An 18,806-nucleotide genomic window follows, 5' to 3' on the forward strand; every position below is an offset into this window, starting at 1 on the left:
AGGCCCTATGATTGTGGCCGAACGAGTCCTTGACACGTACACCTTAGCTGACTTCTGGTTGACCTGGCCGAACTGACTCCTCGCCTGGGGCGAATCCTGCTGAGCCAGTTCCTTGGTTAGCAGCTGCATTGATAAAGATCAAAGAACAGGACGTGGTCCGATTTTATGGCCCACCGTTCCCACTCCTCTATCTCATTTCCATCTGTTTCTGCCTTTCCTTTACGACATGTTCATCGATCTGGGTTGAAGGTTTTATGATGGGTTTGTCCGGCCTGATCGAACAGGAAACTAGCATATGTGCGATCATTTTGGTGGGCTGGACAACGGAAAGTGGGATTAACTTTGACTGTCATGATTCGATACTTTTTGAAATGCTACTTGTTCATTGGTTCGTTTTGTATGCACCGAATGCAAATTGTGATGTTGCCAGAAGCGTAATTTTCGGCATAAAAGACCGAGTTTTGTTCATTGGGTTGGTGCAGTCTCTTTCGAACTACCCGTTGCAACCATTAAACTTTGGTCTTTGACGTCATCGAGAAGTATCCCGTGTCTCTCTTTGCCAAGACAGGGGAATCCGGGGTCATAGGGTGTTGCCCTGACACCGCTGGGGTTTTGTATTAGTATTGGTTCCGAGAAAACCCAGTACCTCAACACTGGTGTACTTTGTTGTTTCTATCTTCTGGTTGCTTTTCATATGGGTATACAATGTGTATGAGCTATCAAAAATGTTTAGTAACACACAAAATTGGATGGTCATTTATATTTTATTAGAACTGTGTTAATTGTGTTGTACTCTACCCAGACTTGCCCCACAAGTGTTCCTTGCGGTATGCCTTTTTGGGTCCACCTACCTAAAGCAGGACAGTCAAGGACAATTCAGCACAGAACGCTTTCTTTGCAGGCTTGAACCCAGATTTACTAAGGATTTGTACCGGCTCGAAGCGATATAACGTCTCTCACGGTATTCAGCCTCCAGCGCAGAAGGTATTTTGTGCTAGAAAGACACACATTTCTCAACACAAATACCGCTAGCTTTGCAGTGCTTTGCATTGATTTGCATCAATGAGACATTATTGCCCATTATCAGGTGTCTCAGCTCAAATATCCACAGGTTTGTATGCAAAGCCAACTGTATTAAGATAGCCAGAATGGCCTTTACATCAGAAACTAAATGTGTTTATTTCTCTGGGCATGCTTCTAGTACAAAGCCTATGCTAGACAGCACACACTCTCCTTAGCACCATGTTGCAAGGCTGCGCATTACACAAGGCAGGCTGTTTCAGTGGAAGAGTAGGGGAAGACAGCATCAGCAGGCTATTCTTAGTACAGCTCTGCCCTGTCTTTTCATCCTGGCACAATACAGCACAGCAAATTTGGTTGATCATATGCTATGCTACGTTGCATGGAAAGTTACAATCTGGGCCTTGGTATCTTGTGTGCTACTTGCTAGGAATACTGAGGATTCTCTCTTCTAGACAGCCCAGTGTTCCATGCACGGATGTGATCTAGATAACCAAGCCTGATATCCACAATCTTCTGATATGTGTAAATGGAATATGACAAACATTAATACACAACCTAAATATCTTTGGTGAATCTCAGTTTGCAAAAACCTTACTCAAATGCACATAGATGAAAACACACTGTCAGCAAACACCATGGCTCATTAATACCGCCTCCTTCATCGAGGTTTTCAAAATAGAAATTCTCTTTTAAAAATGTGTCAAAAGACATAATTGTGAGACAAACTTTAAATGTGAGCCATAACATTGGCACCCTTTCTAACATTAGAATTGGATTTCCTCAAAAAAGATATTCAACATAACTTCTTTGACACAATAAGCATCTTGGACAATTTGACAGAACATGAATAACAGTTTCCTGTACGTACAACAAAAGCAACATATGCATTCTTCTTTTGGGGCATTCTTCCAAGATCCATCCACCACCAACACGGGAAATTGATGGAATTTAAAAAATATAAACAACTCAGGGAAAAGGTACATGCTTCAGATATTTTGGAAGAACGCCCAGAGAACAATTACCTAGACAAAATAATCAACTTTACTCTTAACCTTTGAGCCTTCATAACCAAAGCTGTTCTTATCAATGATGCTTGCTTTCTATATTTGTTTTACTTAAAATGCCTTTTTCACTAGAAATAAAACTGGTGGATCACTTTAAAATCAAACACATTTTATCTAGACTGGAAATGAAAAGATGGTTCAGATTTGATGTCTCAGTATAAACCTTAAGCTAACACTGCAGAGCATTTTAAAAAATAACAATAATGTAATGCTACATTTTAACAAAAGTGATAGGAATTAAAGTTTAGCTCCATTCGGTACAGTTGAACACTCAAAGCCCGGACATGGGTTCACAGTCTAAATGCTCAGATTATTTTTAATATTTTGATCTCATGTACAAGCAATTTTGGGGCATACCCATCTCACAGCTACATCCCAAAAATGAAGAACAGGTTTTGACAAAGCAAAGTCATAAATAATTGCAATGTGACTAGCCTCTGTAGGAACTATTAAAATCCACAATGTTTTCAGTACACAATAGAGCCAACCATTTATATATGTATTTTTTTTAATGTATTTATTAGCCTAGCCTGGAGGTGAACATTACACCCTAATAAGTAAATACTGGAACAGGGGCATCTTCCCAATGGGGGACTATAACCACCCAATAATACTTCAATTGAGATATACTGTATCCAATAAGGCTGCCTTTGTTAAAGTCATTTTTGAGAAATTTGCTGAAGTGCATGTAGCAAAATCATTAATATGTCTCAGAAAACCGTGAGTATGGCCTGCAAAAGGTGGAATTAGTAATAGCAGGTTCCCTAAACAGGGGTTGTGCAAAATGAGCATTTGATGTCAGTCCTTCTAAAGTTTTGTTGGTAAGTCTGTGTTTCTAATTCTTCCCCTGCACCTCATTGCATGTTCTTGATTGAAGAAGTTAGATTAGCATAAACAACTCCAAAGTTTTTTCCACATAAGATATTGATTTGCAGTGTCAGATACTGTGTTGAAATTGACAAAACACCCATACAATTACTACTCACCACTCTAATGACGCAAGTGAAATCAGGTTCTCCTAATGACCCTGCCCCCCCTCGTACATTGGTTGCCGCCATCCGTACCATTCTCCCTACTATGTTAAAAGTACTAAATGCCTTAATCTCCACAAGTACTGTTCCACCTGCGTGGAAACAGGCCATGGTACGGGCACTCGTGAAAAAACCCAATATGGACACTAACAATCCTAATAATTACCGTCCCATCTCTTTGCTTCCGTGGGCTAGCAAAATCTTAGAGAAATACATAAATGTTTTTTAACATCCTTTCTTGATAGTAATCAGCTGCTTGACCCCTCACAGATGGGTTTCCGCCCCAAACATGGGACGGAGACCGCTCTGCTGGCGGTTACAGAGGAAAACCGAAAAATCTTAGATCGAGGAGGATCGGTGGCAGTCGTCCTCCTCGATCTAAGCGCTGCATTTGACACGGTAAACCGTAAAATCCTAGTGCAGTGTCTTCTAGATATAGGAATATCAGGCAGAGCTCTAGAGTGGTTCAAATCTTTTTTGAGCAATAGAACCTTTCAGGTATATGAAGAAAACGCCATCTCCTCCAGTAATCCTTTGGGCTGTGGAGTCCCACAGGGCTCATCTTTGAGCCCAACGTTATTTAACGTCTACATGAGACCGCTGGCTGAGATCGTCCGTCCATATGGGATTAAAATCATTACCTATGCGGACGATACTCAGCTGGTGGTCTCTCTGGCTCAAGAGGACGGCTCCTCAGCCAGGGCGGATCTGGCGGGTTGTCTAGAGAAAGTCAAAAGCTGGATGACCAAGTCTTGTCTCAAGCTTAATGGAGACAAGACTGAGCTTATGTTGCTGGGCCGATCTGCTCCAAACTCTATCAACTCGATCTGGCCCCCTTGTCTGGGTCTGCCACCGACACCCAAGGACACCATAAAGAGCCTCGGAATATGGTTAGATAGGTCTCTGAAGTTTGCTATCAGGCAACCAAACTGTCTGCCACCTGCTTTGGTCTCCTCAGAAAGATTCTCCCCCTGTTACCTTTTGAAGCAAAACAAACTGTGATACAGGGCCTGATCCAATCTCGTTTGGACTTCGGGAATGCTCTGTATTTAGGAGCCCCTGATTTTACTCTGCGTAAATTGCAAATATTCCAAAATTGTGCTGCCCGTACGCTATTGCAAATCCCCCGTAGGCTATCTGTTAAGTCCGGGCTGAACAGCCTACACTGGCTCCCTGTTAGGGAGAGAATTCGTTTTAAGTCCCTTTGTATAGCCCATTAGGCATTCTGGGCAATTGGCCCGGCAATCAACCTCTCTCTAATCACTCCGTATCACCCCAGCAGACAACTGCGTTCAGCCCATGCCTTTTTGGCGACAGTGCCTAAGATCAGGAGAATAAGAGCAGGAGGTCGCTCTTTCTCCTTTTTTGTGGCCAAGCTGTGGAATGCCCTCCCTCAATACCTAAGGTCCAATCCAGAACTGACCTCCTTTCGTAAACAACTGAAAATGTTCCTGTTCAACAAGTAGAGCACCTCCACGGCCTATATATCTTATCTAAATAGCACTTTCAGTCTCAGCGCTTGGACGCCTCAGGGCAGCTATGTGCGCTCTACAAAAACCATTTTAATTTCATTCAATTGGGAGCTGATTCTGAAAATAAATTTGTGATCCAGCGAAGTTTTTACAACAGTTTGCCTTGCTGAATATGGCCTTTCAAAGTCTATTTCACAATGGATAAAAAAGATCTAGCTATTTTATAAATTGAGTCAAATATATTCACAGGGACCTCCAAGATGGGTTACTTTAAACTGCTGTGCCGAGATTCAGGAATAAATCAGTAAAAAGAAGATGCATTGAGAAGATGTCCGTTAAAACAAGTTTGTCTTGAGAATACTTCTTTAGTCTTCATCTGGATGGAAATACCTAAATATGTGTAATTTAGTCCTTTACAAGTTCATTTGTTCTGAAGAATAAATAGGGCAACACAAACTACAGTTCCCAGAAGCCCCTGAGCTCTCATGAGGCTTGGAGATAACAGTGGCTAGCTTGGATTGTTGAGTATAACTTCCCACTTGTTTCACAGTGGCATTGGTGCTAGAGAATGGAGTTACTATGTTGCTGCAGCCAGGACCCTTGCGTCATCAATTGTTGGTTCATGTTGGAGGGCCAATATCATCCAAAACAGTTTACTGAAAAGGCATCCATACCACAGAGATGTATTCTGGAAGCCAAATCATTTGGAAAAATAAACATTGTACCATTCCATCAATTACACTTATGTAGTCAAAGGCTACAAAAGGGAATTAATTTGTGTAGAAACAGAAAGAATTCTAGCACCGAAGAATTAGTGATAATGGTATGTATATCTAATTTAAGGTACAAGTGATGTTTAGCAAGTGGTACTTGTGTTATCAAGACTAGGAAGCAGAGATTACTAACAGATGTTAGTTACAAATTGAAAAATAAGCGATTCAATATCAGAACCACATATATGTATGATGTAGGAAAGTCATCCTTTTTGCCCTGATCACCCTCATTTTTTGACTGATACTGGTGGTTACTAACTCTAAGCCGTGCGCTCTGCTAACTAGTCCGAGGGTCAGTACTCTGTTCAAAAGGTACATGGTAATTGGTGTAATTAGAATTGGTTCAGACAACCTACCTATGTATTCTGGAAGCCAAATCATTTGGAAAAATAAACATTGTACCATTCCATCAATTACACTTATGTAGTCAAAGGCTACAAAAGGGAATTAATTTGTGGAGAAACAGAAAGAATTCTAGCACCGAAGAATTAGTGATAATGGTATGTATATCTAATTTAAGGTACAAGTGATGTTTAGCAAGTGGTACTTGTGTTATCAAGACTAGGAAGCAGAGATTACTAACAGATGTTAGTTACAAATTGAAAAATAAGCGATTCAATATCAGAACCACATCTATGTATGATGTAGGAAAGTCATCCTTTTTGCCCTGATCACCCTCATTTTTTGACTGATACTGGTGGTTACTAACTCTAAGCCGTGTGCGCTCTGCTAACTAGTCCGAGGGTCAGTACTCTGTTCAAAAGGTACATGGTAATTGGTGTAATTAGAATTGGTTCAGACACCCTACCTATAAGTCCCTAGTATATAGTAGGGCAAGTAAGTTTAAAAATCCCAGTGGACATTATGCACTTCAGCGTGCACTGCTGTCCTGTTCGGTGCCATTTTAAAGCCAGCCCTGCCTTGCAGGATGGTTTTAAAATAAAATTGTTCACATTTACCTTTTGAATTAAAAGTACTTTCCAAGTCTAAAACTACCTTTTTACTACATATAAGTCACCCCTATGGTCTGCCCTGGGTGTCCCAAGTGTATGGTGCCTTGTTATAATAAGAAGGGACATCATAAAAGTGTTTTATATGCCTGGGTGAGGGAAAAACGGGCAAGTTGTTTTTCCACATGGTAGTGCTGCTAGTTCTGTAGGCTAAACCGGTAAGGCTTTATTAAACTTTAATAAAGTCTAACGTTTGACAGAAGCGAGCTAGCAACATAATTCAAAGTATCAAAATGATGGTTACAATAAATCCAACAACTTGACAAGGTCTGATTTATTATAACTATTGCAGGAAAGGAGTTTTAGAAATGGCGTTCCTGATGTTAACTCAAACAGCCCCGTAGAAGCCTCTTCTGATTGGCCATCAGTTGACAGCCTGAGACATGCTGCTCCTTGATTAGGTATTAAGAGGCTTGGGCTTGAAACACTCCAGCCATTTGGTGGGAGGGGATTTGGTTCCTGGATAAGCCAGGGACAAGAAGGGGGCTGGCGAAATAAACTGGTCTTTAAAGGGAGAAGCCCAAGAGTCACAGGACCCATGCCAGCCCCTACTTCTTTGGTTCCCAGCCAAATAGGAAACCCTCTAATTAGATTAGGAGAATGCTGACAAGGGAGTGTGGTGATCAGTTAGCCACACCTGTGGGTTAGGTTAGCCAGACCTGATCTCCAAGAGAGATTTTCCTCCATTTCGTTTTTTGTTGAGATGTGTATTCTAGGACAACAATATGCCACACTTTCCAGGAAGTTGTCATGGCAGAGGGTGGCAACTTGAACCCCATTGGTTGAGGTGTCACTACTCTTGCCAGCCCAGAATGGAGAATGCATATATGAGAGCTGCAAGAGCACCTCTAATCCCTGCCTGAAAACAACTGGACAAGAAGTACTGGCCTGCTGGACCCTTGTACTGCACAAGAGAGGATTGCGCTAAGAAGGACTGCACCTGCTGCACTCAAAAGGCTTCACCACAGAAGGACTTTGCCTGTCCTGAAGGACAGGGAGTGGATTTCCCAAGCAGCAACAAGTAGAAAAGTGCTGGAAGAAGGTAGCTGCAAAATTAACTTCAAGGACAACTCCAGCTGACCACATTCACCTGGTTTTTACTAGACTGACCAGGTGCATTGTGGGAGTTAGAGTCCCAAACCCTCAAGAGGCAAACCAAAGCTTCTGAATCCTTGACTGGTGCTGTGGACACTTTCTGACCCTAAAGGACCCTTTCCGAAGAAGATCTGAAAGTTTAGAAACTTTTTGCCAATGTTTGTGAAAAAGCTCCATGAGAAGACCGGCATTGGTGATGAGACCCATGCCGGCAAAGTTAAACCCAAAACTCGACCTTACAGCTCAGGTTTGCCCTGCCAAAAACTCCAGAACTCCTCATAACAACAAAGACAAAGAACATCGCACTACAGAAAGTCAGCATAGTCAAATCAAAATCCAGATCCGAGGACCAGATTGCTCGACTCTGAACGAAAAAGCCCCAAAAAAGTGACTGAGTCAAAAGGTAAAAACTTGACCACCCTCAACCTCTCATCATGTCCAACCCACACTCCACTTGCCTTAAACTTTGACTTTGTTTCTTTTCAGTGCGACCAGATAGCCGCAGTTGACGTTTTACACTTTTTGGGGCTAGAAATCAATTTTTTTTATTTAAAACTTCAAAATTACTATCTCTGATTCCCTACATTGGGTTTTTGTCACTTTGGTGTCATTTTAAAGATACAATTATTCTCTATTTTTATAAATTGGTTTTGAATTTTCATTGTGTTGAGTCCTTTACAAATATACGGTTGGGTGATATTAAATGCTTTACACACATGTCTCCTAAGTTGAGTCTGACTGCCCGTCTGCCAAGTTACCAAGGGTTGAGCAAGGTTAATTTTTTTAGACTTGACTGGCCCCTATTTATGATTTTGGTGTTACTACCAGTTGTAATTACCCACGTGCACCTACTAATTAACCACTTTCCAACACATGGTGCTGGTGGTAGTTTTATGTGTTTTGGTAAATGTTATTACTCTTTCCCTTTTTCTAGCAAATCTTCTGCACTCCACTGATCCACTGAGAATAAATCAATTGACAAGATGAGGAATGTAACTCCTAAAGTGAGGTCAAATAAAAGCAAGGACTTGGTGTGACAATAATTCTATACGATGCCCATTATTTACCCAACTACACCAGTGCACAACATCCATCACCTGAATAGTAATCAATGCTTTTAAGGTAGAATTTTGTACATTTAGTGCTGCATTCGTGGTAAACTTAAAAGCCGAAATATTACATCGGAATGATAAATTGCACTTTGTGAAAGGGAGTTCTCAATGTATTGTTGCCTCTGAGGGACAGGCAGGTCTTAAGGTATGTACGTAGGCGTACTCTAGCTAGTGGTATTAAGGACAATGCTGGCCTGACACACTGCCTCAATGGGCCAATCACACAATACGGAAGTGGTCACCTGCACTTGAAATACTTCTCTGTTACCATTGCCTAGCTGCTGTTTTGCACTATGAAGCTATGGTAGCAGGGACACTAAACAGTACCCGTAGAACCAACAAGGAAACTATGGATCATTAAGATATATACTGTCTTTAATAATACTGGCAAGAACTGTAGCAGTATGAGGCAATGATAAAAACTTAAATTACATTGCAAGGGCAAATGACATTTGTCCAGAAATGTTAATATGCATTTTAAACAGTGCGCATAGTGGTTTTTGCAGTATGATGATAGGTTGAAAAATATTGCCCCGATCTACTCTTCGGCTCAATTATTATACACCACAAGCTGTGTATTTGCCCATGTGACGTATTTAAGCATTTTCCTGATTATATCATTTAAAAAATAATAGGATTTTGTTTCATTGCAGTGTGAAATGAAGAAATCTCTCACCTGGTATCCCTGTTGTCACGAGACCACTGACTGAAAAAAACACAGAAAACATTTATTAGATTTTTTTAAATAATTAATAGCTCTTGGCATTTCATTAGACAATCCATGTTTACAGTGCATTTTTTGCAGATGTTTGCATTTTATAGTGAATGAAGAATTTTAAAAATAACCAATACATTTTTTAAAACACCCAGTAACTTTAATTTTTGTAATTACTTTTGGGTTAAGGTTAAAAAAAAGGAGGTAGTCAATCAACCAGTTGCATAAGCCAGGAATGAAGACAGCTAGGAGATTTTGCGACAGAGGCAGCGACTATTATCAACGTAGACTTGCCACGCTGTCAACGTGGACATAGGAATAATAGAATGTATTGTTATCTGAGTTGAGCTGCAAGCTTCTCCAACCAGTTGCCACATGCACCACGAGTCTATGCGTGGAAGGTGCCAAGCATGATTAATTTATTGTTTCACAGAGACTCGCCCTTATCCCCTTAAAGACAGTGAGTGCTCTAACTTTCATTCAACTGTATGGGGCAGTGTGTGGTATGAAGATTAAAAAGAAAGCTGGGAGGAATTGCCTATAAGAAAGGTTAAAACTGAGGGTGGGTGAAATGCGATTAATTTGCTTTTGAATAATTAGTAGAAATGTTGCACAAATTACATGAAAATTATGCAAAATGCGAAACTGGCATCTGCCGCTAAATTTTAGAGAAGAATATAGAGAACCATGCATTCCTTTTGGAACGAAGGATGTATGTTCCACTAAAAATAAAAATTAAAAAGCACAACAATCAGAAGTCTTGCAAATGACAGCCGCTCACATTCTGGTCATTCTCATTGTTTCCGTGCTCTGGAGCTAAAATCTTGCTGGACTAATTATGCCACATGGATTAATAGCAACATTTGGGGAATTTTGCTAAACGAGCGTTATGCAGAATTATTAAAATTACGCCTGCATAAGAGTAATTTCGCGCAAGCCTAGTTAAAAGCTTAGCATGAGGATACACCAAGGTGCAGAGGTAAGACGTTTTTGAGTGTCAAAACTTTAGGAATAAAGCACTCAATTGTTGAAAAGCTGGCAAGAATCACAGACCCTGGTATAAGGGCTCACAGACAGTAACTGAGAAGACAGATAAATGTGAGGGAACAGAGACACTTGCATAGGTCTGCAACGAAACTGAAGCGAGATGGCTGTCAGAGATCCCGAGGTGATTATTTTAAATGTCTTGAATTTATAAGTACTGACCAATAAAAAAAAACATAAGATCCACATGCTGCAGCTTATGTAGAATTTTCTCTTTTCTATTTTTAGTATCAACCTGAGAAATGAATGTGCATTTTCACCTTTACTTCTGTATTTTTTAGGTATTCCCAGAAAATATTACCCTTTTGACTTATAGTTTTTCACATATTTTGAATGGGACGTGCTTCTCTTATTGCTCGTGAACGGCACAATTCTAAAAAGTTTTCATGGATGTCTATTAGGAGAGGCGGGGGGTCGTGTCCCATTCGGAAGATTCAAATGATATGGGTGTATGCAAGTACCTCGGTTCACCCTGAATGGAACTCTCATGTAATGTCTTCAGGTTTGCGTAGCTAAAACCTCCATTTTATAATAATGTTTTCAGTACAAATTGAAATAAGATAAGAAAACATCTGCATAAGCTGCCAGTTAATCAGTAGGTTAAATATGATGTCTATGGGGCATATTATCAAGGGGGTTTATCTCCGCTTTTTTGGCTTTAAAAGCCAAGAAAGCGGAGATAAAATTATATCCCTATTACCTAGCTGTCGCTAACACCAGTTAGCGACAGCTAGTAGGAGATAGCGAGCATCTTGGGCCCCTCTTTGCATGTCAGTGATATTTATCACTAATGACATGCAAAGTGGGCATGCCAAGATGTTAGCGACTGAAAACAGTTGCTAACATCGCTATCTCCTATTACCAACTTTTGGAGATATTCGCGCTAAGCGCGAATATCTCCAAAAGCTAACACCTGCCCTGAGCAGTTCTTAGCCATGTTATCCAATGGGAGGTGGATAACATGGCTAAGAGCATTAGCTCGGTAATGCATGAATATCGCTGACTTTTCTGCGATATTCATGCATTGCGGCGATTTTTATCGCATTTGCGATAAACCTTGGTAATACCAAGGTTTATTTGCGGTAAAAATCGCCGCAGCTCAGCGGTACATTTTTGTCTCTAACCAAGCAATAGCGATAATTATCGCTATTGCTTGGTAATATGCCCCTATATTCTTCCACTCCTTGCTCTTCGCCTAGCCAATAAGCAAACAGAAGGCTACTTAAGGATTAAATGTGAGACAAAGGAACAAGCCTATGACGTCATACGTATCGACATCTAGAAGGGTCTCCCAAGCCACAACACATTATGGCTGGATTGTTTTTAAAAGCATTAGAAAGGCATGTTCTAGCCCATTAAATTTCTTTTATGGCGTACAGTCTCCGTTGTGCATTTATTTCACAGAAAATGAGCCTTAAATGAACCGTTATAAATGCTTTGCGTGACACTTTCTGATAAAAATGGAGGGAACAATTACAAAACACTGATGTTGTCAGCAACTCCTCTGACTCTGATATTATTGTAAACAAGGGATTTTACAGAGTTTTCCCAGATGTGTTTCACAGCACAGCATCTCACACTCTCCAAACTTCTCTTTGTAATACATGTATAACAGATGCAGCCTGGATTATTGGAATATGCCGACTCTTCCTTATCAAAAATGATACACAATTTACAGAGCTGGAAGAGGGTGGATGATCGTGCTGTATCCCATGTTGACAGGTGTGATATTGCATTGTATTGTGTTATACGGAGCTATAATGCTTTGTAGTGCACATTTCTGCCAAGAGAGGAGCCTCGCGCTGCTTTTCGCAATCTAGAGGGTGTCTTTCTAAGTGGTTCCTTGCTTTCACTTATGTTCGGTGCAGTAGATACATAGTAAAGCCATTTTCAAAAATCAAGATTGGTTGTTTTAGCAAGGTGGCTATTTTTATTCCTAAATATTTTAAGCAGGCCCAACTTTCCATTGGCTCCTGCCATTTGTGACAAGAGAGAGTCTGATGTGGCTTCAGGCATGCGTGACAAGAGAGAGTTTGATGTGGCTTCTGACATATGTGACAAGAGAGACTTTGATGGGGCTTCTGGCATTAGTGACAAGAGGGAGTCTGATGTGGCTTATGGCATGCGTGACAAGAGAGAGTCTGATGTAGCGTCTGACATATGTGACACGAGAGTGTCTGATGGGGCTTCTGGCATATGTGACAAAAGAGAGTCTGATGGGGCTTCTGGCATTCGTGACAAGAGAGAGTCAGATGTGGCTTCTGACATACGTGACGAGAGAGAGTCGGAGGTGACTTTTGACATGCAGGACAAGAGAGAGTCTGTTGTGACTTCTGACATACGTGACAAGAGAGAGTCTGATGTGGCTTCTTGCATGAGTGACAAGAGAGAGTCTGTTGTGGCTTCAGACATACGTGGCAAGAGAGAGTCTGATGGGGCTTCTGGCATGCGTGACAAGAGAGAGTCTGTTGTGGCTTCAGACATACGTGACAAGAGAGAGTCTGATGGGGCTTCTGGCATGCATGAGAAGAGAAAATCTGATGGGGCTTCTGGCAATCGTGACAATAGAGAGTCTGATGTGGCTTCTTGCATGCAGGACAAGTGAGAGTCTGATGTGGCTTCTGGCATGCGTGACAAAAGAGAGTCTGATATGGCTTCTGGCATCCGTGACAAGAGAGAGTCTGTTGTGGCTTGGCATCCGCGACAAGAGAGAGTCTGATGTGGCTTCTGGCATCCGCGACAAGAGAGAGTCTGATGTGGCTTCTGGCATCCGCGACAAGAGAGAGTCTGATGTGGCTTCTGGCATCCGTTACAAGAGAGAGTCTGTTGTGGCTTGGCAGCCGTGACAAGAGAGAGTTAGATGTGGCTTCTGACATACGTGACAAGAGAGAGTTGGAGGTGGCTTCTAGCATGTGTGACCTGAGATGTGAGTCTGCGTATTAGGGCCTCCGAGTTGCGACTGAGGTGATTTCTGGCAAGTACGGATCCAGAAGACCTCGTAGGTGTCTTGCCGCAGCAGGTGCAGAAGCTGCGAGAGACTGGCTGTTCACAAAATGGGGGCTCAGGGTGCAAGACCTTTTGAGGAGCCAGTGATCAACCAGACTTTTGAGGTCAGGTCAAGTGTCTCTGCCTCTTCAGGAACTGGTTCATGTGCCACCAGGTACCTCTTCTGCCCTGGGTCCAGTGCTACAAATTTAAGATGACACCCATATTGGCTTCTTTCCTGTGGCCGAAAAAAGTGCTTGTGCCCTCCCTTTGTTGAGGAGATGTTTCAGGGCCAGAGAGTTATTTGGGCCATCCTTGCATGCCAGAGGATCAGTGATTCTAGAATGGAGAGTCAAGTCACATTTTGCAAGCACTAGAGAGCTCAGAGGTGGCCACTATGGTCTTGCTGTTGTGCTCCTTCCTGCTCTTCTGGTGGACAGTTCCTAGTATTAGGCCCTTCCTGTGCCCTTTGGGTCCTTGTTTTTAATTTTTTCCTTAAATGGCAAAAAGAATGCTTGAATTCCCAACGACGACTGTGGAAAGTCTCAAGGCAATCCTTAACAGCGATATAGTCCCTGTTCACATTACATTTTAACTTCATTTTGCACTCCCTAAGAGTATTTCTTTCCATTTGTTGTGTTGCTGTCGTTTTTTCATGCAACTTTTGACTCTTTCATGTGAACTAAGTCGCTTTTAGGTGTTGGATGAGTTCCGGTTGTGAGTGAGTGTTCATGATGGGAGTCTGGATGAACATGCAATCTGGGCTACTAAAAGGCCTGCTCTCACTGCCCATCCTAAGATTGGCCTGCTCATGTTAGGTCTGAGCTTATGCTAGCCTGCATTCCCGGGCCTCTCTGCCCTACATTGTGAGGAGGAGGAACTGGACTAGAGTGGACAGCATAGTTCAGACTATCCCACAGAGGTCCTACACTGATTGGCCTTACTTTTCCAAATAACTGAAAACGAACCCCCTAACCCTTTCCATTAGCTGTCCAGTGGCGCCAGCCCACCCTATTCTTTATAGATGGGCACATCTCGATGTTTATTGGGAAATCTGTCTCATACTCTTTAACATGAGTGACTATGGTACACAATTGCTGTTGCAGTTTGGCGAGTAAAAAGTAGAAATGCTGAGAGAAATTCGTACTAACAAACACTGAACATTACAACGTTGCTGATATGTATATTTTAGTTTAAAAACTCCTCACTGAAGTTGAAAACGCAAGGTTATCTTTCAGACACTCGAAAGCTGATCCTAAATCTACGAATAGGAGGCACCGAGGAGCGCATGGAAATCTATGAAGTTGAAGCCAAGGAAAACTAAAAACCACGAAACGAAACTTTGGGTAAAACAGTCAGAGGCGGAGCCAAAGCTGTGCCCTAGAAAACTGAGGTTGAAGGGGATCCCAGAGGTATGCGCAAAAAAATAAAATTACATTTGTGGCTAATGGGTCTCTATCTTTGGGGCAAAGTACTTCAACTTTAATGTTGAAGTTCTATCAATTTGAAATGTCATTTACTAATATCAATTCAAAATCTTTATTTCGATTTAGTAATCATAAAAGATATACAGAAGCACATAAAAAGAAAAACATTTTTTTTTTAGATGAACAGTAAACATATCCAGGCCCGTTTTCTCAAATTTACCCTCCAAAACATTTGCGATTTAAAAAAATAAATACATATATTAGCCTAAAAATAATGCAAAAGTTAATACTATCTAGGCATTGCAAAACAAAAAAGAGAATTTTATAAGACATACTAATCGGTATCATAATTAATGCCGTCACTAAGGACAGTAGAACTTGAAGCCCAATCGCCTTCTTACAATGGCAACAAAGAACAGGTACCTACTCACACTAAAGACAACCGATTGAGTTGTTTCTGCTCTTTTACTAATAAAAGCATGCCTCTTCTAAATTATCATTTGTTGGACGTTCCTGATTTTGATTTATGTTCTTATTGTTTTTGTCATGTTTCATGTTTTGTCGCCTCCGGCGCGTTCACTCTGCTTTTATCATTCTTTGTAAATAAGTCGCCAGTTCGACATGTCCCTCAGCTGAGCACTCCCCTCCACTGACATTTGTTAACCCCTTAACTGCGGGGCTAATTCCCCGCTGTGCCGGGGGGAGGGGGGTATGCGCAGCGCCCCGGTGCTCATGACGAGCTGAGCTCGTCATGAGCCACAGTGGCCGTGTGCTCATGATGAGCTGAGCTCGTCATGACCACGCGCGTTCCAATGGAACGCCCAGCATAGCAGCGGAACTATCCCCGCGTGGGCGCGGGGCAAAGTCATGACGAGCTCAGCTCGTCATGAGCATGGGAGGGGTTAAACAAGAAACAAGTGGTGCTCTCTGGCATTTGACTTAACTTCTTCATCTGCTGTATGGGCCTTCCTAGTCGCCAGACCTACCTTGCCTCGTGTAGCAGGCAGCCTAGTGTTCAAATGATGGCGGAATAGGAGTGACAATGGGAGTGATCCAAAACGCCCTATGTTTACTGTCCGTGGTTCTAGTTATAGAGCCATTACTATGCTTCTGAGTGCAGTGGCACAGTGGGTTCTGCCTCTGCATGTGTCGAATGAACTTAACATCACAGTTGGGAAATCCAGTCAATTTGGTGGATGCAGTGACCCTACACCAATCTTGGTTTTGATCATTGACTGGGCCACTGGAATTAAGCAGAGGAGGACCAAATTATGTGGCAGAGTTGACTAAATTATGCAGTAAGAAAAGGCAAATTATGTGGCATGATGTTCCGCATTTTGTGGTTGTTTTGCTTCATTATTTTATCATTTTTACACATAGTAACGGTGTCTGAGAAAAGAGTTCACCTTACTTAGTACCAATTTAATACCCTAGTACAGCAAAAAGCAACTGAAAGATGACTAATCAACATTTGCGAAAAACCATTTGGTACGCAGGAACCCAAGTTGCCATATTTTTTGTAACTTTTGATCAGTGTGAGCTAGAAACAACATTTTTATTTTAAAATCTGCAGATTATGCAGCAGATGATGCGTTATGTGACAAATGGAGCACATCCATTTTTATGTGAAAATCGGCGCAGAATCGCATAATTCCTGTGGCACTGATCAACAGATGTATGGCAGAGGGTGCCAGTGAGGCATCAAAGCATTAAATACCAAACTAATTAGAGCTGAGCTGAACTGGAGATCTTTTTAGGTGGAGCCTAAACAGCGCTAGCGTTGTAGGTGATCTGTTATATCTACTTTGTGGGGTCTTACTCCTCCTTTGCTTAGGGTTGACTTTTGTGCCAGTCATTTAAAAATGTGAATGTGGTATTGGCTGATGGGTGCTGCATGTCCCACCTTTCCATACACGTTAACTCCCAATGAGTATTGGCTCGGGAGCGAGCAGCAGCGCGCACGCTGCTTGCTTGCCTTTTTCTTCTTGTAACTTCTGTCCGAGCTTTCCGCCACTGGGCTCCAGCCATTCCCGGACCGGCCAGACCTTTAGACGACCTGATACACCTATATAATCCTGTTTAGTGACCCGGCCCCCGTGCACATATTCTTGTTTTTAATTTATGAGTTTTGTAAGCAGGCCTGAATGTATGCACAGCTCGTTTTCGTAGCAGCAGATTTCTATGTGTGTGGAACCGCGTTAAAACTGACCCTCACTAGTATACAGAATTCTATTTACACCACACACCTCTCTTCTTCTCTCTCTCTTTGGCTCCACTGTGCCAAAGTACACATTGTAAGAGCTGCCCAGAGTAAGACAACTGTTTTGTTTTTGTATATGTAAACATTTTTTTCAATAAAATACTTTGAAATATGAAAAAAAAAAAGAAAGAAATCGGGTGCTATGAAAACAAGCTGTGCATATGTGCAGCGCTGCTTACAATTGCTCCCCAGGTCTGTAAGAGCACCTCCACCAATATACAGCTGTGCAGGAAAGGAGCTGTTGTCATCCTTAAACATTCTGTACGCTTTAACATAATCTCTTCACGCGAGCCAGTTTGTTCTCCACGTGATTTATGAACTGATCTTAACTGTTTAATTCCAGAAGTTTTTAAAAAAGAACAAAGGGGCATATTATCAAGGGGGTTTATCTCTGCTTTTTTGGCTTTAAAAGCCAAGAAAGCGGAGATAAAATTATCTCCCTATTACCTAGCTGTCGCTAACACCAGTTAGCAACAGCTAGTAGGAGATAGCGACCATCTTGGGCCCCACTTTGCATGTCAGTGATATTTATCACTAATGACATGCAAAGTGGGCGTGCCAAGATGTTAGCGACTGAAAACAGTCGCTAACATCGCTATCTCCTATTACCAACTTTTGGAGATATTCGCGCTAAGCGCGAATATCTCCAACAGCTAACACCTGCCCTGACAGTTCTTAGCCATGTTATCCAATGGCAGGTGGATAACATGGCTAAGAGCATTAGCTCGGTAATGCATGAATATCGCTGACTTTTCAGCGATATTCATGCTTTGCGGCAATTTTTATCGCATTTGCGTTAAACCTTGGTAATACCCAGGTTTATTTGCGGTAAAAATCGCCGCAGCGCAGCGGTAAATTTTTGTCTCTAACCAAGCAATAGCGATAATTATCGCTATTGCTTGGTAATATGCCCCAAAGTTTCTCTCCGTCATTGATAACCTCCGACAGTCTGACAAAGTCTGGACGGCTATGCAAGGACATGCTAGATTCTTAAAAGAAGGTATTATAAAAACAAAATAAGTATTTCTCTAAACTAAAAATTAATGCATTTTAATTCACACAATATTGCTTAGTTGTGGAATCAAGTAACAAGTTACCATGACTACGGAAATGCAATGATTCCATTTTGTGAGAATCCTTTTGTAAAGCAACAGAAGGAGAGGACTATAGTATATGAAGCAAGAAGATGAAAGCACAAATGTTTTAGAGTATTTTCAAAACGGAACTATAATGTGGATTACCTCGGGCCATGGCTCGCAAAGGTTTTGATGCACATACTTGAGTGCTGTTTACAAAACATATATATTAACAAGGCTTTAATCATTCGGCTCACGTTTCTTAGTATGCACACTCGTTTTCGTAGCAGCAGATTTCTGTGTATGGTGTAAATAGAATCTTCTGTACCAGCGCATGTCAGTTTTAACATGCTTATATGCGCAGTGATGTTTTATCTTTACAAGTCTTTAATCATTCTGCTCAAGTTGTTAATGACCATTCAATCAGTGTGCTGATTTCATCATAAAAAATGCGGTGAGAAGTTTTCTTAACTTGGACCTTGCTGTTGGTTAGTGTTCGGACAAACTGTTGCAGCTTTTTCTCTCTCTGAGAAAGGGGTTATGAGTGATCGATTATCTTAACAGTTTTGTACACCACATAGCTGGGTCTTATCGTTTTGCCTGCAGGCAGATGTTATTAGACAGTTAAGGGTATTATACACTTTAAAGAGTTGGGGGCATATTATCAAGGGGGTTTATCTCTGCTTTTTTGGCTTTAAAACGGTTCCGTCATGAGCACA

The 18,806-nt window shown here is 41.5% G+C and overlaps 1 protein-coding gene across 1 annotated transcript in view; it reads right to left on the bottom strand.

Moving 5' to 3' along the window:
• RAMP3 (receptor activity modifying protein 3) overlaps window positions 1–18,806 on the bottom strand; it is a 1,178,278-nt gene that overhangs the window by 758,873 nt on the left and 400,599 nt on the right. The window contains exon 2 of the mRNA XM_086964913.1: window positions 9,257–9,286. Coding sequence (XP_086821039.1) covers window positions 9,257–9,286 — 30 coding nt within the window. The remainder of the gene's footprint in view (window positions 1–9,256; window positions 9,287–18,806) is intronic.

Source organism: Lissotriton vulgaris, chromosome 4_1, assembly GCF_964263255.1.
Source record: "Lissotriton vulgaris chromosome 4_1, aLisVul1.2, whole genome shotgun sequence".
Classification (NCBI taxonomy): Eukaryota; Metazoa; Chordata; class Amphibia; order Caudata; family Salamandridae; genus Lissotriton; species Lissotriton vulgaris.